The 21,735-nt window shown below is 39.5% G+C and overlaps 4 protein-coding genes across 9 annotated transcripts; 1 reads left to right on the top strand and 3 right to left on the bottom strand.

Annotated features, from left to right (window-relative positions):
- Nucleotides 1–7,721: 7,721 nt before the first annotated feature.
- On the bottom strand, nucleotides 7,722–9,397 carry LOC120772305 (ATPase inhibitor A, mitochondrial). Of its 2 annotated transcripts, XM_040100817.1 has the most exons (4): nucleotides 9,348–9,397; nucleotides 9,117–9,182; nucleotides 8,467–8,611; nucleotides 7,722–8,144 (listed from the first exon to the last, which is right to left on the bottom strand). In XM_040100817.1, exons 2-4 carry the CDS (start codon nucleotides 9,164–9,166, stop codon nucleotides 8,016–8,018), a joined length of 324 nt encoding a protein of 107 aa, XP_039956751.1. In that variant the 5' UTR covers nucleotides 9,167–9,182; nucleotides 9,348–9,397; the 3' UTR covers nucleotides 7,722–8,015. The 2 variants fall into 2 exon arrangements, with proteins under 2 accessions (XP_039956751.1, XP_039956752.1); XM_040100818.1 differs by lacking the exons at nucleotides 9,117–9,182; nucleotides 9,348–9,397 and adding an exon at nucleotides 8,725–9,069.
- A 350-nt stretch (nucleotides 9,398–9,747) lies between these two features.
- Nucleotides 9,748–16,631, top strand: LOC120769993 (protein virilizer). Of its 2 annotated transcripts, none has more exons than XM_040097079.1 (7): nucleotides 9,748–9,920; nucleotides 10,001–10,686; nucleotides 10,755–12,376; nucleotides 12,931–14,247; nucleotides 14,494–15,193; nucleotides 15,260–16,300; nucleotides 16,352–16,631. In XM_040097079.1, exons 1-7 carry the CDS (start codon nucleotides 9,855–9,857, stop codon nucleotides 16,536–16,538), a joined length of 5,619 nt encoding a protein of 1,872 aa, XP_039953013.1. In that variant the 5' UTR covers nucleotides 9,748–9,854; the 3' UTR covers nucleotides 16,539–16,631. The 2 variants fall into 2 exon arrangements, with proteins under 2 accessions (XP_039953013.1, XP_039953014.1); XM_040097080.1 differs by having other exon boundaries at nucleotides 16,364–16,538.
- Nucleotides 16,600–19,378, bottom strand: LOC120769994 (5-formyltetrahydrofolate cyclo-ligase). 4 transcript variants are annotated; one of them, XM_040097084.1, is made up of 4 exons: nucleotides 19,292–19,378; nucleotides 17,331–17,465; nucleotides 17,008–17,263; nucleotides 16,600–16,923 (listed from the first exon to the last, which is right to left on the bottom strand). In XM_040097084.1, the coding sequence occupies exons 2-4, from the start codon at nucleotides 17,448–17,450 to the stop codon at nucleotides 16,694–16,696; spliced, it is 606 nt and encodes a 201-aa protein (XP_039953018.1). In that variant the 5' UTR covers nucleotides 17,451–17,465; nucleotides 19,292–19,378; the 3' UTR covers nucleotides 16,600–16,693. The 4 variants fall into 4 exon arrangements, with proteins under 4 accessions (XP_039953018.1, XP_039953017.1, XP_039953016.1 ...); XM_040097083.1 differs by lacking the exon at nucleotides 19,292–19,378 and adding an exon at nucleotides 19,188–19,270; XM_040097082.1 differs by lacking the exon at nucleotides 19,292–19,378 and adding an exon at nucleotides 19,173–19,260.
- LOC120769996 (ATPase inhibitor, mitochondrial) lies at nucleotides 19,299–20,270 on the bottom strand. The gene is made up of 3 exons (XM_040097085.1): nucleotides 20,038–20,270; nucleotides 19,811–19,949; nucleotides 19,299–19,740 (listed from the first exon to the last, which is right to left on the bottom strand). Exons 1-3 carry the CDS (start codon nucleotides 20,082–20,084, stop codon nucleotides 19,657–19,659), a joined length of 270 nt encoding a protein of 89 aa, XP_039953019.1. The 5' UTR covers nucleotides 20,085–20,270; the 3' UTR covers nucleotides 19,299–19,656.
- Nucleotides 20,271–21,735: the final 1,465 nt, after the last annotated feature.

Below are 21,735 nucleotides of genomic sequence, written 5' to 3'. Positions count from 1 at the left end.
TGGGGTTTCACCAAAAAGAGGACGATGCCACGCCCATCGTCCAATTTTCATAGCGGCTCTTATAAGGCTATCTCATCTCATCTCGGTGGTAAAATATAATGTCTCTGGCGTATTTAATTATTGATTTGTCCCGCTTTTGGTAGTTTTTAACTGTACAATTATATGGGGAGTTAGCGGGGTTAACCTCCGATTTCATCCATTTCACATCACACCTTCGGTAGATTATAAGATTTACACTCAGCAAATGTGATTGTTGCAGCTTTAGTATTTAGGAGATATATACATAAATCTTATTAGAGGACGGGCCACACCCACCTTTTCGAAATTTTTTGCCCACAAGAGCCCCTAATTATTGCGATCCCCTGTGCCAAATTACAGTCTTAATTTAGTGCTGACATATAGCCCACCGGATTTTAACTTTTCTCGTCATTCTGATCATTTATTTATATCTATACTCAAAAACCCGAAATACACAAAAAAATCTCACTAAAAAATATACACCGTAATTTATGCATGCTTTCATATACATATATATGTACTTGTAGTATACCATACACTGAGCATATGTGATCTGCGGCACATAAATTTAGAATTCAAACATTTCCTTTTCATGCGACCTCTTCAATCTACTCTTGGAGAAAATAATTCGAGCTGCAGAACTAAATAGAGAAGGTACCATCTTCTATAAGAGTGTCTGGTCTGGTAGTGGACGAGGGCAAGACGAAATATATCCTGTCAACAAACAAACAGTCCTCCCTCTCGCGACTAGGCTCACACGTCACTGTTGAACAGTCATAACTTCGAAATCGTAGATAATTTCGCCTATCTTGGAACTAGTAGAAACACCACCAACAATGACAGCCACGAAATCCAAGGCAGAATAACTTTCGCCAACAGATTATTTCGTAATGATCACGCAATTGAGAAGTAAAGTCCTCGCTCGACGAACAAGAACCAAAAACCCTCCACTCTGTAGAGAAGGACATGGCTTCGTTTGGAATCTCCAATTGGCGCCACATTGCAAAAAGAAGAAACGACTGTTACACTGTCTTCGATAGTAAAGAAGAAAAGTCTCTGTTTGGATGTTAAGGTTTAAGTTGTTAATCATTGAAATCGCAAGACGAAATATACTTAAATAGTACCAAACAAATTCTTATTAATGCAGTGAAGATTGGAACATCAAAATGTAAAAAAAAAAATAAATAAATCAAAGAAAGCCACATATTTCATCAACGAGCTCGAATTTCCACTGAACTTGCGATTTCCAAGAACTAAATCACATTTTCTTATCAGCATTAAAGCTATTGTCAAAAATCTCAGCACACACAAACCCCTGCAACATCGGGATGCTTGGCTTAGTATAAAAGACCGTGCAAATAGCAATCACCCAAAACAAAAGCAACTTAGCTTCGAAGTAGAAGACACGCTCGAATAGCTGTTAAAACACAACGCAATAAATATACAAAATGAAAATTTTGGTGCTCTTTGGTTTACTGTCAATTATTGCCGCCATTTTTAATGGTGCTGAGGCCAGCGTTGTTCGTACGTGTTCAAGTATCAGACCGAGAAATTTTCAAGAGACCGACTGGAGTCTAGCACCTTGTTACCCACCCAACAGAACTGACAAGCCGAAAACTATGTACGCTTAAAAATTTAAGTAAAAAGTTTAAAAAATAAATAAACAGTAAAAACAAAAAACTTCGGAGTTTCACATTTAAAGGTTTTCCATTTTTATTGCGTTAGCTCAATTTTATTTATAATTCGATTTTGTAAATCGTTCAAAACGTTCAACACTGACATACAGTAGGTTTATGAACGGTGAAAACTTAACAAAAATAAAAAATACCAAAAGTGCAAAATAATCGTATGTTGTTGTTTTTCGTTCTTATATTATAATTGTGATATCTTTTTTAAAGCATTTGCTGCGGCTGTTTTTGTCTCGATATCGACTTTCGAGCCGTTTAGTGATGTTACATCTTCCAGCCTTTAGTGTTTACTTCTTAATATTCTCGAGGAAGGCCTTATGACGCTGGATGGCTTCTTCGTGTTCCTTGATCTGTTGAGCATGGAATTCAGCTTGGTGGATTATCGTTCTTCAAACGGTCGAGTTGTTCCTTTTGCTAAAATGAATCAAAAAAAGTAAAAAAAAAATTAAATATAGATTACACAACACAAAACAATAAACAAAAACAAATCAACAGAAATACTAAAAAAAAAAACGAAATACAAGAAAACTAAGTAAGAAAGAGTTAAGTTCGGGTGCAACCGAACATTGTATACTCTTGCAACTTGCAGAATCAAAGCCAGGGAAATATTTAAGGTGTAAAACATCAACCAGAGGATCGAAACCCAAACAATTTTATATATACATACATATGTATATATAAGGCATAATAGACCAAAGGTCGGGATGCACTCCTCGTATAATACAGTAGGTAGAAAAAGTAAGTTATCAAAGTGAAATATAAATCAGCGAAGTGAATAAAATTTAAAAGTTTATATTTTCAAACGAAATATTTTTTTTTTATTGAGACCATATTTCAAAGTATCTAATTAGAGTAATTATAAAACAAAAGAGAAGTTCACTGCTTTTATAAAAGGAAAACGTACACACATACAGTAAATTGCATGTAGAAAAAATAAGTTATCAAATTGTTTAATATCCACAATGTCCATAATTACGTCTTGCTAGTTGATCCAATCGTTATTTCATGAAGTTGGCAAGCTTCAAACACTAATTTTGAGGAAAATTATTCCAAATTTTATAGATGCAGTTCTTCAAATCAACCAGGTTTTAGGGTTTCTCCTCAGTTATACGCATCTTAAGGATTGCCAAAGCTTTTTCAATTGGTGACAAGTCAGGGCTTTGAGGAGGTCATTTCAATACATTCACATTTTCATTTTGTAGATGTTCTGTGATGATTTTTGCAGTATGAATGGGCGCGTTGTCCTGTTAAAGAAGGATATCCGGCCAATTAGTCGGTGATCCTCGGGGATGGCGTGCTCCTTTAAAATATTTAAATAAACTGGAGCAGTAACTTTTCCTTCCAGGATTACAATATTGCCAGGGCCATTCGCAGATAAGCATCCCCAAACCATTAAACCCTTTTTCACCGACTTAACTGTGGGTAGAGTGCACTTGTATGATAGTACTTGTTCGGGTGAGCACCAAACGTAAACCATACCGTGGGAATAACGAAGACAAATCATCGATTCATCAGTCCACAGCACTTTATGCCAAAATTTTTAAGATTTTAATATGTGCTCTTTATAAAATGCTTGTCGTTTTTTTTATTTGCCTCATTTAGGTAGAGTAACTTTCTTGCAATGCGGCTGTGAATATTGGTTTGGTGCAATCTGTTACGAACAGTGTGCACTGAGGGACCATTCATGGCTTCTTTTGTAAGCTGTGCGCGAATTTTCGAAACTGATTTGAAGGGATCAGAATTGAAAATATCCAAAATTCGTTTATCAACTCTCCCGTTGTTATTTTTGGGCGCCCTTGCTTCTTCTTCCTGATGACTCGATTTTCTTTGTTGTAGCCGGCAATAACTTTCCGTATTGCGACTTGGCTTTTATTAAAATTTTCAGTAATATAACGCTGCGTGTGACCATATTTATGCAAATTAATTATGGTTGAACATTCCTCATTCGTTAATTGTTTAAAATTCACCATTTTCAGATTTTTTTTTAATTCACCGTAAAAAAATCGCCTTAATATTTCAAAAAATTAAAGTAAAAAAAAAAACGAAAACTTTAGTTACCAATTCAATTTCAAAATTTATAAATAAACAATTCTTGCACGTTTAATGCTTTTTTGTAATTTATTTTCAAGTTTTAATATGAAAAACACTAATTACTGCACTTGATAACTTACTTTTTCCACGCCTTGTCACTGAGCATTTCTATAGAAGGGCACGAAAATTTTTTGCCAGATAAGCGGTTGCCACTAAAATCATCAACTGCGGTACTTTGATAACGGTACTTTCCGAACATATACAAAAAAAATTATATTCAATTAAACGAAAAAGTATAGAGCGTTTCAAACAGCGCTGGCTGTTTTGATAACTTATTTTTTCTACCTACTGTATATTCATATCGTCACCTGAAATGCAAAATAACTGAACATTACATGAGAAGCAAAAAACCGTATAAAAAGAAAACTACTTAAGATATTGATACAAAATTTTCAAATCTGAATTAACATGAAACTATAAGTATATTTTAGATAAAAAATAAAGAAAAAATAAGCAAATTTTATAGTCGAATTTCGAATTTTCATTTCTGAAACAAAAGAACGTAAGAACAATCTAAATTGGTACCAAATATTAAAAATTTTAATACTAATATTTTTTTTTTTAATTTTAAATAAAAAAAGTTGCAAGTTTTTCATATTTCATATTTCATGTTATTTTTATTATTTACTAGAGGACTCTTCCATGCTTCACTGTAGCTGATACATAGATAATGCTAATGCTTTATTATTGTTTTTTTTTTTTTTTGAAGAAATGAAATATTCTAATTTTCCTACAAACATGAATTTTGAAAAAATGCTTATGATTTGAAATAAAGTTTTTAAATTTATGAGTTGTATTATATTTAAACATAAAGAGATAAAAAGTATCCTATGTCCTTACCCGGGATCACTTGGATCATGAAGTCGATAAACCGAATTCTGGCGGCTCCTTTTCTACCCATATACTGGTAAAGGAATTGTGGGTGAGAAAAGCCGTTGTAGGAGAGGGGTAAAGAGTGCGGAAAGCATTCCTCGGAATAGCCTTGAGAGCCGAGGTGCATGCTGTTTGGAACCCCTTTCATCGGCCTTTTTAGGCAAGAAAACAAAAAAGTCCGGGGAGGCCACATCTGGGCTGTAGGGCGGCTGCGGAAGCGTTGCGATGCCAGCCTTGGTTAGGTAACTGTTCACCAGAAAAGCGGTGTGAGCCGGAGCGTTGTCATGGTGCAACTTCCAATCGATGTCTTGTCGAACCCGATGGATCCTTCGTTGGAGTCTCTTGAGAACTTCCACGTAAAACGTGTTGGTTTGTTCAGGAGGAGCAAATTCATTGCGGACGATGCCTTCGATGTCAAAAAAGACAATGTGCATCGTTTTCACTTTGGTCTTTATCAGCGACCTCTTCCCGGGCCTCCAAAAATGCCTGGTGCCACTGAAACACACCACTCCTTGCTAAAGCAACATCTGGATAAGCCTGCATGATCATATCAAACGTCTTTGTCGCAGATTTACCGAGTTTCACACAGAATTTAATCGCGTACCTCTGCTCTGACGAACACCGCATTTTCGGCTTGCACCACTCACAGAAATACGTCGTACGAAAATATTTGTCCTGACTCTCCAGGTGCTCGGAGACAACTGACCAGCCGCTCGTTCTTAGCCAGGAACGCCCTCTACTGAATCTAGTCGGTGCGCGCACGCTCCGAATAATACAGTCACGGCGGAAGAAAATCAGTCCTATTACTGTGTAACCCTCTTAAATGATACGTACAACCGTTAGGTGCACAAAACTATAATAATCTGTAGCAACAGGTTGCTAAAATATAAAAATAATATATACTGTAATATATGTATACATGGACGATGACAACATCTGATGAGTCGAAGTTACGAGTTTCCGAGAGAAATATTAATGGTCCTTTGCGCGTTGGCCATAGCGAATATCGCATTCGATAGAACGACGAGCCGAATTTGATATACAACGACATTGTCATAGTTCAGCGACCGGTGGCTAGGTCCTGTCGTCCGAATCGACGAAAACACCCCGGCTCTGAAAGTATTCGACGCAGTACCCGCCGGGGAAAGCAGAGGAAGACCTACCCTCCGTTGGAAAGACCACGGTGGAGAAGGACCTGGCTTCGCTTGGAATTTCCAATTGGCGCCACATTGCAAAAAGAAGAAACGAAGGAAGAATAATCTCTGTTTGGATGGTAAGGTTCAAGTTGTTAATCATTGAAATCACCTGACGGAAGGACCAGGAGACGTGATGTTTCGACGGAGTCGGATTATAGGGAGAGCGGCGTTTGATGAATGGGATTAATTGGACAAAAAAGGTAGAGTTTAGCCTGCTAAAATATTCAAAACGAAGTTGCTTTAGGGTCAACCTAGGTAATTCAAGCTCTTCGCGGGCAATGCGTGGTGGTTCGACTCCAAGTATGGCAATCACAGGATGGGAGTCGGTGAAGCTGTTAATAGCTCCACTATGAATGATGGTAAGTGGATGTCTAAAGATTGTTGCGTCTGTAGTCTGGTCGGTGTATTGCAAGTATGTCCTCTTGATGTTCTTATGAGGCAGTTCCACTTCAAGCCGATAACCCTAGACAAAAAATTTTGTGAAAGCATCTTGGCAGAAACTGCTGAGATAAGAGAGCATAATGTATCTCAACCGGAATGAATGAGCAAAGTGGCGTCATACCACTGGCTCTTCTCCCTAGGGATTGCATTACCAAAAACGTAAACTTCACTAGGAAGTTTAAGATTACCCTCAATAGTAAGGTCGAATGGAGCGACTCCGCTCTTGAGCTACTGCTTAGTAGGCACAGTACATTCAAGTGGTACATCGATGGCTCGAAACGTCGGAGGAAGTTGACGCAGGAGTAGCACGACCTTGCACAAAACTCTTCATACCTATGGGTAGGTTTCCGAGTATATTCCAAGCAGAGGTCTTTGCTATAAGTCGGTGTGCAGAGTTCGAGATAAAATCGCTATTGGTGCAGTTGTGTATGGAACGACTGAATAGTCTGTCAGAAAGTAACCAAGTACACCTTATTCGGGTGCCAGGTTACAAAGGTATAGCCGGGATGAACTGGCTGATGAGCTTGCCCGCTCTACAGCATCCATCAACATGGTAGGACCGGAACCTTTCATTGCCGTTTGGCGTTCGACGGAGCATCAAGAGACATCCTGTAATAGTACCGAGTGCAGTTTTGTGACTTATTTCTATTTTCTTCAGCTGAGTTTTGCTGGATTTAGCCCACCATATTGCCTTGTAAGTTGTCAGCAACGTTTTTTGATCCTATCCCAGGTGCTACCGACTAGAGACTTAAGAAACCTATTGCGTTATTGTACTTGATATAAAATATATTCTGAAATAATAAGCACATTCTTATTAATTAAGTGAAGAGTGAAGCACTAAAATGTTGAATATAAAATAATTAAATCAAAGAAAATCACATATTTCATCAACTGAGCTCGTATTTACTTTGAAATTGTGATTTCCAAGACCGAAATCACCTTTTCTTATCAACATTAAAGCTTTAGTCAAAAACATGCATATACAATATATAAGTAGTAAATGTGTATGTACTACTGTTCGGGGTGAATCCCAGCACATACAAACCCCTGCAACATTGGGATGTTTCGTTTAGTATAAAAGCCTGTGCAATTAGCAATCACCCAAAACAAAAGCAACTTATCTTCGAAGTAGAAGACACGCTCGAATATCTGTTAAAACACAACGCAATAAATATACAAAATGAAAGTTTTTGTGCTCTTTGGTTTACTGTTAATTATTGCCGCCATCTTTAATGGTGCTGAGGCCTCACGAGACGCGCGGCCAGTACGTCCAAGCATCAGTGCACCACCACCGAAGAGGGAACGACCAATTATTTACGACGCACCTATCAGAACTGGCAAACCGAAAACTATGTACGCTTAAAAATTTAACTAATAAAGTTTAAAAAATAAATAAACAGTAAAAACAAAAAACTTCGGAGTTTCACATTTAAAGGTTTTCCATTTTTATTGCGTTAGCTCAATTTTATTTATAATCCGATTTTGTAAATCGTTCAAAATGTTCAACACTGACATACAGTAAGTTTATGAACGGTGAAAACTTAACAAAAATAAAAAATACCAAAAGTGCAAAATAATCGGATGTTGTTGTTTTTCGTTCTTATATTATAATTGTGATAGCTTTTTTAAAGCATTTGCTGCGGCTGTTTTTGTCCTGATATTGACATTCGAGCCGTTTAGTGATGCTACATCTTACAGGCTTTCGTGTTTACTTCTTAATATTCTCGAGGAAGGCCTTATGGCGCTGGATGGCTTCTTCGTGTTCCTTGATCTGTTGAGCATGGAATTCAGCTTGGTGGATTTGATCGTTCTTCAAACGGTCGAGTTGTTCCTTTTGCTAAAATGAATAATATTGAATCAGTAAACAAATTATTAAATATAGACTGCACAACGCAAAACTATAAGCAACAACAAAGAAACAGAAATACTCAAAACCTCGAAATACAAAAAAAAAAAAACAATATGACGCTAAAAAATATACACCGTAATTTATGCCATTTTTCATATATAGTATACAATGTGCGTATGTGATCGGCGGCATGTAAATTTAGACATGTCGTCGACGCACGGTCAGCTGTGTTTTGGTAAAACAAATAGACGAGCCTCTTATTGGCCTAAATAAATCATAGGTGACACAAAACAAAACAATATATATGTACCTTCTTGTAGAAGTATTCTTCTTCACGCGCCGCTTCCATTTTGCCGAAAGCACCACCAGCTTCGCGAATCGAACCACCGCCACCGCCCCCTTTGCCAGCACCGCTACCCAAATCGCCAAGTTGGCTATTGCTCATCTTGGCTAATCTGCAACAATCAAAGAAAACATTTATATTTAGCTGTTTGTATACACAGTAAATATGTACAGGTATATTTTAATAAGCAGCTGATGTAAAAAGCAAAAAACAACATAACGTCACCTTCAGACATAACCAAAATTTAGATTTGGTTTTCATACGAGTTTTTTTTTATATGATTTTTTCTTTTCCTTGAAAATTTATGAAAGGTGATTTTAAATTACATTACATTTCAGGGGATATATACTACTAGTTGTATGCTGCCTTGATAAAAGAGCCCTAATAAATATGGTTTACTGATTGGCTGATATTACATAACACAACCGAATTTTTAAGAATTTCGCCGAAAGTAATACTTTTTATCGCAAAGAAAAACAAATAAATATTTTTCTTATCACATTTTCCACCAATTTCTTGGTGCTAAAGTGCTGCGGTTTTTTAGTACACGAAAAAAACTTAAATTACATATGCCGGCTGTAGTTTTTTAATGCCTCACGAAGGCAGAGAATACTTACTGCATTCCACTGGGGTAAAGGCGCGCTGCGCTACGACGTACTACGAACATTTTGTTTTTGTTTTTTCTGTAAAAAAAATATATATATGTATATAAAACTAATTGGAACAAATGCAATATTTAAAATCTTTTACGGTAAACAGTTAATGTTATAGTTAAAATACCATGCACTTATAAAAATTTATTTCTTGATATTAATTTATTACTCAGCAGAATTTTTCGCTATTCTTACCACTTGTCACTTTTGCAGTTAAAAAAATAATGTCAAATTCTTGCCCACCGGAGTTAATGGGAACTGGGGGCTGGAATGCTGGATATTCCAGGCTGACTCGTTTTGTTGCTTTCACGTCAGGTGTCGCGCATCGAACTAACAGCTGACAATGCTCTAATTTACTGTAATTCTAATAACATTTAAAATTCTTTTAATATTTTTTTATTACACAAATTAAGGCATTCGCAACTCTATTTTGACTGCACAAAAGTCTTGATAATCATTATATCGTAAACTTTGTTTTAAAAAAATTAATTTCGGGCAATAGAACAATGGCAATACTGCTACGTATTTAGGAAGAAGAAGTAGCATTACGAGTTGTCAAATTTTCGCAGAAAGCCAAGTTTGGCTAATGCTTTTGGAAAATAATAATTTTTTCCTCTTTTGTTAATATTTTCTTCATTTTATTTTGTGTAAAACCATCAGCAACAAATTGAACAAATTAGTAAACAAGCACTTTAGTGTAAAATGGTGGAAACTGACGATGCATCTGAGCTTCTTTTCTTCGACACTTTTTCGCACGAAGTGGACACGGTAAGCAAGCAAGCTAGCGCTTTTAATGAAATGCATTTTCCTCAAAATTTTTAACTGTATTTGAACATCCATTACATTAGGATATCAATCTCGATCTTGTGCAATTCCCAAAACCAGTATATATTACACAAGTACGTATAATACCATTGGGAGCACGCGTACAAGCCGATTTCCCCGGTGGTGTGCGCCTTGGGGCCACAAATCCCTCCAAATTTGATATTGAATTTTTCGTAAATGATTTGGGCATGCCGGGTGCCTCGACATTTGAAAATTTAGGTCAATTAAAATATAATCAAAACGATTGCATTCACTTAGAATGTACCCAAGAGAAAATACCAACAGATGGTTTAGTCTTACGTGGCTGGTATAGTACGATTACTTTGGCTGTATATGGTATATTAACAAATTCGATGAATGAACCAATTGCCAGTCCACCACCGCCACCTTGTGAACCAGCTGGCCCCGAAGAGATATGCAATTTAAGTGGTAGTGGAGAAACACGTGAACCCAGTATACCGGAGGAGGCAAGCAAAGATGAATGGAAAGAACCCCTACCGAGTGAAGTACCAGCACACAAGACGAATCTTAGTGATTTTGAGCGTGATGAATTAGAATATGGCGTTGGACGTAGCGGTCCCGGTGAGCATTACCAACATTCGGGAGACGAACGAGAACGTGGTATACGCAAAACTTCGCATTCCTCAGAACGTTCATTGCCGTCACGTAATCGCACACACTCGGAGAGCAATGAAAGGGACTACGTGCGGTGAGTTTGATTTCTTTCTAATTTAATTTTATAACCTATATAAATACATATAAATTATTCTTCTATAGTTCACGCGGTGAACGCGAACGTGAAAAAGTGTCGCGAGACTGGTCACGTAGCCCGGAATATTCACGCCATTCGCGTCGCAAACGTTCTGAGCGTTCACGTTCCGATGCCGAGGAGTCACACAAATGGCCACCGCGCACACCACCTGCCTCGATTGACTCACCCACACGTCCACGTTCGCCCGATAACATGGAGTACGCAGAGGATACTGTACATTATAAACTTAAAACGCGCAGTTATATGCGTTCCGACGAATCACTGACGAATGGCGCAGCCGATACGCAACCTTTGGACGATGACGAGACACCCGGTACGCCCGGCGAACAATACGAGCCCATTCTTAGTGATGATGAGATTATTGGTGATGACGATTCCAATTCTGCAATTGATCAAGTTATGGGCGATGATTTCGAAGCAGAACTGCTGGCTGCCGCCAACGCAGCTTTGCCGGCCATACAGGAATTTGATCCGTTCACAATGCCCATTAGACGTCATGATAGTGATTTGCAAGCACTATACCACAAGGAAGTGGACACACTATTCATTATAATGGAGAAGTTCGATGTGCAAACAAAATGCGTGAGCGTAGACGCTTTCAATGACCCGACAACCACAATAGAAGAGCGTGAGAATTTTGTCTACTTAAGCGAACAGCTTATCAACCACTTGTCTTACATTTGGCAAAACTTCAAACGACGTAATTTTGTGCTGAAAAAGTTCTTCACGAACGATGCAAAGTATTTGCTGAAATCTTTTAATATTTTAAAAATTGCTTTAGAATTCGAATCGGCTTGCCTGCAACAGCAGCCGGCTTTCAAGATACGTCACATAAAAATAGGCGCACGCCTTACTGAACTCTTTGCATCGGCGTCGGTGTTTTTAGAGTATCTGCTGCAAACGCAAAACTTTGACCCCTTCGTCGCGCTCTACAAGCTCTACCAAGAGAAATATATGGCAGTATCCATCAAGTTAATGTTGCTCAAAGCCATCTATGCTTTGCTTGGCACTAAGGAAGGCATACGCCACTTCCTAGTTGGTGGCAACCTGGGCGGCTATCAATTGCTCTTCGATACGCTGAAAGAATCGCGTCTCACACGCACCAAATTCGCTTTGCAAGCGATCGTTAAGAAGCTGCATTTGTACGAGGCGCTCGAATGTGTGCGTGAAAATTGCAGTAAACTCTTCGTGCTCACCAATTACACACCAGCCGCGCCGGCGGAACAATATGTTGCCATCGAACGTGCGATTGAACAAATTATGGACGCCTTGACGCACAATTCATTATCTTACCAGCAACCGAAACGTTTTCTACCCGCTTCCAAGAAATTCGAAATCACAGTTGACACTGCAGCGCAGCGCAGTTTTGCCAACGACTTGCAGGCCTACTTCGTGCTGCATACATTGGGTGAATCGTTGCTGCTATTGTTGGTCAATGCCAATGCGTTGCCGGCGACGCTGTTGTTGCGCGTGTTGGATTTGTTGCAGGCAATGCTGCAGACACATGTTGGTGTGGATTATTTTGTGGACGATTGCTTTGAAACTACGCGACTGTTGGTAGCGGTGCTACTGGGTATTGATGAAGTGCCCGAAGATGTGATGCCCACCGAGCAGGAGGACTTTGAAAGTAAGTAATTATTTTTTTTATAAATATTTTTTATTAATTTTTGTTTTATAGATCGGAATTTTAAAATTATTATTTTATAATTTTATTTTTTCTATTTTTACATTATTTTATAATTTTCTTTATTTTTTTTAATTCCTTTATTTCTTAATTTTATTTTTTTAATTTTTTTTCTTAATTTTATTTTTTTTTATTTTTTATTTTTTTTTATTTTTTTATTTTATTTTTTATTTTTTTATTTATTTATTTTTCTATTTATTTATTTTTTTTTTAATTTATTTTATTTTTTTTATTTTTTATATTTATTTTATTTTTTTTTTTTTATATTTTTATTTTTTATATTTTTTTTTATATTTTTTTATTTATTTTTTTTTTATTTTTTATTTTTTATTTTTTATTTTTTTTATTTTTTTATTTAATTTTATTTTTATTTTTCATATTTTATATTTATTTTATTTTTTTAATATTTCTTTATATTTTGAAATTTTTATATTTTTTATATTTTTATATTTTATTTTTATTTGTTGTTTATTAATTGTTTACTGTTACTATTTTAGTGAAAGTGTGTGAGGAACCAACACAACCGAAGCTGGAAACTAATGCTCTTGATGCCGCCGACAAACAGACAGTTAAGGACAGCACTTCCGCAACAACCACCGATGCAAAGCCAAAAACCAAAGACACAGAGGAGCCCACAGAGCAGTCGGATAACGTGGCATCATTCAAAGAGTCAACACCAGCGCGCAATGAAGCGTCTACACAATCGTTGCGCAGACCTTTGCTACATCGTCTGCAGCAAATCGGCGTAGAGTTGGCTTACAAAGTGCAAACACGTTATCATTTGGATGCCGTTCTGCATTTAACACGCGCTGAGCAGTACGATATCATAAAACTAGCGACACATTTGCATGCGCTCTACTCGCAGACGTGTCAATCACCCGGTCGTCAGCATACCGTCGAAGTGATCGGTTTGAACAACAACATGCAGTTCTTTATGGACCTTATACAGAAGGAGCAACGCTTACAAGCGCAACGTCAACTTGCCTCACCGGGCACCAAATATAAGAGTCCAGTGCTGAGCTATGCGGTGGATATGGTGGATTGTTGTGTGCGTCATTGCGAGCAGCTGGACTATCTGATTGAACATGGTCAGAACATATTCGAATTGGCGAAGAATCATGAAAGTTTCGAGCCCTCAGTATCGGCTGTGCTGCAGGAGCTCTTTGTGTTTCTGAAACCTTCGGAAGCGATACAAATCTTCGCTTATGACAATATAACGCCACTAGTCGACGTTATTACGCGTTCCATGGAGTACATAACCACTTTTCCGGGTGACCTAATTATGGGTTTGCGCATTTTGCGCCATTTGGCAATCGGTTCGAATAGCAAAGCATTCCGCAGCTCACAAACCGAGGAGCTGAAACATCGTTTTGCCACGCTGCAGTTCTACGCCGCCGATGGCGTACAAACAATTATGCAAATCTTAGAGAAATTGTGCTCGTACTTCGAGCAACCGGGCTTGCATACGCCAGCGCTAATGACGCTGCAAGGTCTTCATTGTTGTCAGATAATACTGCCCGCTTTGCAGGTGCTACGCGCCATGCTTTCGTTTGCAATACAGTGTCGCGATGCGGAATTCAAGGATTTAACCGCCATCGATCACCTTATGAAGGCATATTTCCTCCTGCACTATTTCCCCGCTGGCAGTCAAGCGGCACAGGCAATCGCTGAGGCCAAACAAGAAATCATAAAAATCTTCCTGGCCTACACACAGCCAAATGAACTGGATGAGGAGTCGTTGCACAAGTCATTGTGGACGCAAATGATTCGAGAAATATTGAAGAACATCGATGGGCCCTCCACCTTCCTACCAGGTGCGTAATGTACATATTTGTACCCTGTACGGGGCATATTAAGTTTGCGACGAGGTTTGTAACAGCCACAACGGTTGGAGTAGTCTCCAGTTTATGAGATATCGGTGTGAAATTTTGTATACTCCGTTCTTTTCCCAAGTAGCTGCTCTTTTGTCGGAACCACCGATATCGGACGACTGTAGCCTTTAGCTGCCATATAAACTGACCGATCAAAATCAAGATAAAAATCTTTTCTTATATTTACAGGGTTGCATGTGCTCGCCGAGTTGCTACCACTGCCGTTGCCAATGCCGCTGCCCGCCGACGTGCACGTACCCGAAACGCAGAGTCAACGTTTGATCACCGAACGCAAACTGTGGTCTGCTCATTTGCATCCGCTCAGCCCCCAAGTCGCCAAACTGATTGAGACTATTGCACCCACCACCTTTCCGCCTTTGGTGGATCTCATGACGAAAGTGTGTCTTCAACTCGCCGACTTGGCGCCGAACATGACGCTGCTCATCTCAAAAACACTTAGTGATTTGCTCTGTGCCGAATGGCAGTCAGCTTCGGGCACACCAACTGCACAATTGGCACGCCTACTAAATTTCTTTGCGCGTCTAACTTCATTCGCGGCGCTGAAAATTTCCTCCATCTCTATACTTAACGGCAAGCTGTGGGAACTCTTTCATTCGGTGCTCTGCTACACGGGCGCTGCCTCGGAGGTGGTACACCGCGCCCAATTGGCCATACACCACATTTTGAGGAGTTTCCTAGATCCAAGCATTTCTTTTGTATCGCCGAAATCAACAGCATTGCCAGAGTTGAATTTGGCCGCGGCATTGCCGGCGAAGGAGCTGATACCGCGCATCATTGAGGCTACATTGACGAACCTTTTCAACAGTGATGCGCAGCAGCAGGTGTGTGAGTCGGCGCTGAACAACTTGAATTTGCTAACGGAATTGGAGTGAGTTGGAATTTATTTTTTATATTTTTTGTTATTTTCAATCAATAATTTTCATACACCGCTCAGCATCACGATGCACTATTTGACGCAGCAGCTGAAGCAAAGGCGCGCCGACTTTCAACAGTGGCTTGAAAAATTCCTCAACGTTGCTGAGGGCGTTGAAGTGCGTCTCGCATCCATTGAACTGCTCATAAACTTACTACATTCACTTACGCATGTTGCTGACTATTTAAAACAACAAAAAACATTACCCATACGCACCTTGAAGTTGACCACTGCAGAGCTACACCACCTACTTGGCTACCAGAAGAATGCCACACCCACACTAATGCAACGTTTGAGCGACGCGCACACGAAAAGCAAAGATAAAACGCCAACACAAATAAAAACAGAAGATGATAGCACTACTGCCAGCAAGCTGCTTGCTGAAATCACCACCGAGTTGGAAGCCACTGACGTCAGTGCAAGCGTAGAGAGTGAAGACGACAACGGCGCCGTCGGCGCGCATGCCATCGAGCCGACGCTGCCACAAAGCGAGGGCATAGTCATGCAGTTCGCGGCGCGCCCGATTTTCGTAGAAGTCGACGCGGCGGCAGATGAGCCACAGCTGCTAGCGCGCTATTGGTTGCAGGTGGACTGCATAGATGTGGATGATAGCAAATATGAGCGCGTCGCTTGCGATCTCACTGAATTAGCTGCAGAGTGCTTAGCGCCCGAAACGAATCTCACAAGCGATTGTAAGCGCGTGTTGCATTTGTCCGCATCGCCGCAATCGAATCGTGAGCGCACACCCACAGCGCCGTGCTTCCGCACACGTCGTGTCGAAGTGGAACCGAGCACGGGACGACCGGAGAAGAAAATCTACATAACACCCGTACGGGGGCGTGGTTTTGCGCGTGCGCCACCCTCACGCGGCGATCTCTTCCGCTCACGTCCGCCCAACACATCGCGTCCACCCTCCTTACATGTTGATGATTTCCTTGCATTGGAGACGTGTGGCGCGCAGCCTACCGGTCCGACGGGCTACAACAAAATACCGCCCATGATGCGTGGCTCACGCGTCGGTCGCAATCGCGGCACACGCATATCGACGGCAGCAGCGTTTCGGTGAGTAAAACTATAAGCGAACCGAAAAATAGCAAACCATTTAAATATTAGTTCACTTTACAGCAAATCCAAGGTGATGCGCACCGCATCGCCGTCAACCTGGGCCGATGGCGGCTCACCGCATTATCGCAGCGCCACCACCGAACCGCACTTTGGCGATACACATTACTCGAACAGTTCGCACTTCAGTGGGCGCCCTCGCGGTCGTGGCGGACGTCCACGTCCCTATCTCCGTTAGTGTTTAAGCACATGCGTTGGCAAATAATTTAAGTTGAATCACTCTTTTTTATTAAAAAACAAAAAAAAATACATAAGTACATACATAACTAAATGGCGTCTTTGAAACCAATATACAATATACAAAACCTGCTGCAGTTCGATGCCAACACACATTTATGGCGTGACCACAGTCGTTAGCCGCACATCGTGTGGTTCCAGCGGCAAAGTGCCCTCCTCAACGATTTGTTCGCGGAATGCCAGCGCCATCAGTATTGGCTTCTTCTCGGGATAAGTATCGAAATGCCGCTTTAGGAAGCCATCATAGTAACCCATACCATGACCCATGCGACCACCGCTTAACGTAAACGCCACACCGGGCATCAGGAATAAGTCAATGCCGCGTCCTGCATAGAGGTAAATGCCACAACACACATTAATAAATAGTAGAAATCTCGTAAAAATTCCAACATTTCACTAATTGTACGCACCATTTGTCAAGGCGCTCTCACGCCCGTCCTTAATGTTTGGCTGTTTAATGTGCCATTTGGTTAGCGGCAACGACTCATAGTCGGCCCAGTCTTTAACGCGCACCATTTCCATCAGTCGGCCATTGTAGGTGGGCACAAACACATTCTTCTGCTGTTTGAAGAGCTCACGCAGCAGCGCCAATGTGTCCACTTCGCTGCCAGTGCTGAGATAGATGCTCACATCCTTTGCCTGACGAAATGCCTCGGAGGCGATTACCTGCAAGACATTAAAAATTTGGTATCACTGTATATGTTATATATTTGTAATCGCTTTACTCATTTACCTTTTCATAAATTGCCTTCGACTGCTCTACTATAGACTCGGCGCTAATCGCCGGTATGACTTCGGTCTTCATGCGTTGCCGCAAGACTTTCTTCAAAGGATTTCCAATTGCACTAGCCATATTTCTAATTAAGTACTTTAATAAAAAAAATAATATAATAATTATTTGTAATCCTTTTGCTTGTCTGCGCGCTCGTTACTCTGCCTTGTTTAAACTTGTACTGTCACTGAAACTCAAAATTTGCCCGATTTGATGATATTTTATAAGTCTTATCTGCGTGTTTTCAAACTAATACCGCCTTTCTTATCTTCTACTTGTGCATCCACTTTGCTGTCCGGGTTATCACTACAAATTTTGAGCAGTTTACAGCAGTTTTTTGTTTTGTTTTTGCACAGGCCTTATGTTTGTGGTCTAAAAGCACATATTTGTCCTATATCTGTGCTGTTTTCATTGTAAATTATTGAGGTTCTCTTCAACAAGCCGTCGTAAAAACCTTTTTCCCGGTTTGCTCTCGTTGCTTATGGTTTTCGTACTATTTACTAAATATATAGAACAATATGAGATCCCAAAGAAAATTAATTCCCTAGAACAGTTTAATTTTGCTATTGGCAAATGTACTTGAATTTCGTACACCTTGTTAATCCCTGCCTCCGATGAGTGCGCTCTACATAAGCAAGCAACGAGCAAAACAAAAAGTAGTAAACAGAATTGATAAGAGTATAGTTTTCCGCTTACAATGTCGGGCCAAAACATTTTATACCCAGAAAACATTTTATATAGAACATAAATTGTTATATTTTAGGAGATTTTTTATGAATTAAACTTTGATGGTATTCCTGATATGAAAAAACCTTATATTGTTTTTAAGCCACTTGGTTTTCCTTCAACCATCTAGTAATCACATAATATGTGACCTGGTCTACGAAAAGGGAGCTAAGTGCGAAAACTAGTTTTCTGCGAAACAGCTGTTAAAAATAAAAAGCATCTCATCTTCCATCCGAATCAACTAAAAAGTGAAAATTGATTTTTTGACACCTAAGCCCCCTTTCCGTAGACCAGGTCACATATAATGATAAGGATAGATTGAGATCAATCCTAACAATGATCTCACTTGGACCTTTGTCTTGCAAAGGCTAGGCAATAGAGAAGAAACTGGCTGGATGTTTCCACCTCATCCTCCTCCATATAACTTTGACAACACCTTCGCTAGACAAGAATTTTTGTCTTACCACATGATTGCCTATTGAACAATTTGCAGCAAGAACTAAACTTGCGGTAATTTTGCCAAAGACTAGATCTCTCATTGGTCCAGGACTAGAATGCAAGATGACAATGGAGATTCAACTCGTTTCCATTCCGATATGAACGGGATGACGGTGTTGCCTCTTGCTAGCTTACCGGCTTTACAGTCAATCAGTGATTTCGTTATGACAGAAACCTCCTTACAGAAAACTACCCCTCCAACTTCCCCTCCTAGCTTTGAAAAAGCTCACTGCGCCCCGCTCAGCGGTATGTGAGCAGAGAAAAACTCAACAAGAGTAGCCCCTGTGAGGCAGTGTTTTCAGGAATGCAATTAAAGGAGGAGAGAATTTTAGCGTGTCTTTGTTTAAACTGCTTAATGTGCCCAGCTTCCCAGAGCTTTAGAGCGCACCTGCCAACAATGCACTTGCCGGCAATGTCCATGGGTACATTGTGTGAAATGCCATTAATTGCAGTGCATCTGAGATGCCTATAATCTTTTTTCTGCTAGCCTACTATTGTTATCATCTTATTCATTGCCTTTACTTTATCTCAAAAAAGGTAGAGAAACTATAATTCCTTGTTGAGTTTACAAAACAATACCGTAGCGTTCATTACACAGTGTGATTAGTTTGACTTAACACTTATACTGTTCTATGTAGATATATGTATACATGTACATATGTATGTGGTACTATTCGTCATTTACAACAAACACGTACAATCAAATAAATTTCGTATCTTCGTTAACATTTAATATTATTTTACAATAATTAAGCAACGCGCGATATTGGCACATGATAGTGGCGATGTGTGCTATGATTATCGATATCGATTATTTATGACAGTTTGGAAAATATAAACAAACAATTAGGAAGTACGTATAAATATTTTTTTCAATTCGTGTATATATTAGGGTAAATAAATATAATTAACAAAATACCATATTGAACTCTTTGGTATTATAAGTAAAAACAACGCTTTCAACTATAAAATACGTGTAAAATATTGGGGACACAAACACCAATTGGCGTTGTTCCAAAATAGTTTCTCAAATCATTATTTTTCGCCTTTTTGTAGCATTTCACTATTTCGCCGGTTGTGCAGTGGCATTTGTATTCTTTGGTGCGTCGTCGCTTTTGGTCTTCAGATTCTTCAGCTGTTCCTTTTGCTAATGTTTGTGAAAGTGAAAACAAAAGTAAAAAAAATATACTAAATTAAGTAGTAAAATTACCACGCACCTGCTTGTAGAAAAATTCCTCCTCGCGTGCTGCCTCCATCTTGCCGAAAGAGCCGCCTGCCTCGCGTATGGAACCACCACCGCCGCCACCCTTGCCTGCGCCGCTACCCAATTCACCGACTTGCGACATTTTGCGACAACTAAATTCGTAAATTGGTTTTCTCTTTAATGGTTCCGCTGCTACTAGCTATATTATATAATCTATGAAGAATCAGGGAACTGACTTACTGTTGTTTCAACGCTTGTACTCCAACGATTGAGCGACGTGCTAGCATTTCTGCGCTTTTTATTTCACTGCTCAAACTGTATTTCACAAATATGTGCTTTTATTATTGTCACTAATTTGTTTAAAAATAGTTTTATACACTAATCGCAAGTTGTTTTCGTTTTTAAATGTGTTTCTTCGCGTTTGTCTGTTTACCACAAGTGCGTGATGAAGAATGATGAATATTCGATGAAATTTGTGCAAGGCATCAGCTGTTTCCAATTTAACCTGCGCCTAAATGTATGTGTGTCGGAGGGAGTGTGAAAACTCGTACATTTGCGGAGGAAATGCATTTGATAACTGTATACCCATTAAATAATAAAAACGTAAAATTGTTCATTCTATTACGAGCTAGAACTCGCTGATAACGCCGAAACATCGTTTTTCATACAAAAATACGATAAAAAATTAATATCGATATTTATTGTATAATACTTCCAAAATAAACTCGTTTTTTTATTGCTGTTGTTGTAGCGGCAAAAAATATTCTAATAGTAATTTCGTAATAATTAGTCCGTTGCCGTTACTTAGAGCCGACTGCCGTGGGGAAGTTATGGCTCTTGCGATTTTTAAGTGAAGGAAGAATAATCCCTATTTCTTTTACAACAAAATATTCCTATATAGAGAGCTTCGAGAGGTGGAAAATATACTTTTCATGTTTTCAGTTAAAAATTTTTTTAAATAAACTACCAAAACATGAATTTCTCTGATGTTTTTGTTGTTGTTGTTGTGGTAGTGGCAGAACTTCTTTCTCCAAAAATATATAATAATGAATTGGCTTGGGAACGGATGTATCTTTTAGTTCATGTTAGAATCGCTGCGTGCCTTGTGCCGTCGTCCTGTTGGAACCACATATTGTCCAAGTCCATATCATTCGATTCGGGCCAAAAATAGTCAGTCCTTATTGAGCGGTAGCGATTGTCATTTATAGTAACATGACGGTCTTGACCATCCCGGAAGAAGTAAGACCCAATCACTCCGCCGGCCCGTAAACCACACCAAACCGAAATATTTTCGGTGACTCGTGGAGTAAGCGGATTGCCGCTGGACCAAGAAAACATATTTTAATGCTTATTGACGAAACAATTCAGCCAGAAATGGGCCTCATCGTTGAAAATGTTTTTCGATGAAAATCCAGATCACTTTCAAGTTGCTGCTCAGCCCAATTCACGAACATACGAAGATTCTGGTGGTCAATCGGCTTGAGTTCTTGCGTCAATTTGATCTTAAAAGGATGTAGACCAAGATATTTTTGTAAAATTTGCCAGAACGACATCACAGAGATGCCCAACGCTTGAGAACGACGTGTGGGAGACTGATTTGGGTCTTCCTCAATTGATGCGCTAGCGGCAGCAATATTTTCGACACTACGGGCATTCCTTTGTCTCACTGACTCGGGAACATTTTGTGCTGTGCCTGTAGATGCCAATTTTTCCACAAGACGCTCAATTGTTGATCTAACAGAGCGATTGTGACGACCATAAATTGGTTGGTCCTAAAGTTAAGGCCACTGACTCCGAATTTCGGTAGTAAATGTTGATAATTTCGACTCCTTGTTGGATCGTATATCTTTCCATGATGAAATGACAAACTCTACTGAATAGAAATGTCAAAAGAGCGGGAAAAAATATGACGTTGCTTGCTGTTCCTTTCGGTCTACT

The sequence above is a fragment of the Bactrocera tryoni genome, chromosome 3, assembly GCF_016617805.1.
Source record: "Bactrocera tryoni isolate S06 chromosome 3, CSIRO_BtryS06_freeze2, whole genome shotgun sequence".
Lineage (NCBI taxonomy): Eukaryota > Metazoa > Arthropoda > Insecta > Diptera > Tephritidae > Bactrocera > Bactrocera tryoni.
The sequence above is the reverse complement of the archived record's forward strand: the minus strand, read 5'-3'. Positions and strand labels throughout refer to the sequence as shown.

Bases quoted from the DNA above. Each gene is read 5' to 3' on its own strand.
- LOC120769993 (XM_040097079.1), top strand. From the start codon at position 9,855: ATGGTGGAAACTGACGATGCATCTGAGCTTCTTTTCTTCGACACTTTT. The intron at 10,687-10,754 runs GTGAGTTTGATT...ATTCTTCTATAG, and splicing joins AATGAAAGGGACTACGTGCG to TTCACGCGGTGAACGCGAAC. The intron at 16,301-16,351 runs GTGAGTAAAACT...TTTAAATATTAG, and splicing joins TCGACGGCAGCAGCGTTTCG to TTCACTTTACAGCAAATCCA.
- LOC120769996 (XM_040097085.1), bottom strand. From the start codon at position 20,084: ATGCTAGCACGTCGCTCAATCGTTGGAGTACAAGCGTTGAAACAACA. The intron at 19,950-20,037 runs GTAAGTCAGTTC...TTACGAATTTAG, and splicing joins GTACAAGCGTTGAAACAACA to TTGTCGCAAAATGTCGCAAG. The intron at 19,741-19,810 runs GTGCGTGGTAAT...CACAAACATTAG, and splicing joins AGGAATTTTTCTACAAGCAG to CAAAAGGAACAGCTGAAGAA.
- LOC120769994 (XM_040097081.1), bottom strand. From the start codon at position 18,634: ATGAGAGATCTAGTCTTTGGCAAAATTACCGCAAGTTTAGTTCTTGCT. The intron at 17,466-18,559 runs GTAAGACAAAAA...TTTTTATTAAAG, and splicing joins GTTCAATAGGCAATCATGTG to TACTTAATTAGAAATATGGC. The intron at 17,264-17,330 runs GTAAATGAGTAA...AATGTCTTGCAG, and splicing joins CGAAGGCAATTTATGAAAAG to GTAATCGCCTCCGAGGCATT.
- LOC120772305 (XM_040100817.1), bottom strand. From the start codon at position 9,166: ATGTTCGTAGTACGTCGTAGCGCAGCGCGCCTTTACCCCAGTGGAATG. The intron at 8,612-9,116 runs GTAAGTATTCTC...TGATTGTTGCAG, and splicing joins CTTTACCCCAGTGGAATGCA to ATTAGCCAAGATGAGCAATA. The intron at 8,145-8,466 runs GTACATATATAT...TATTCATTTTAG, and splicing joins AAGAATACTTCTACAAGAAG to CAAAAGGAACAACTCGACCG.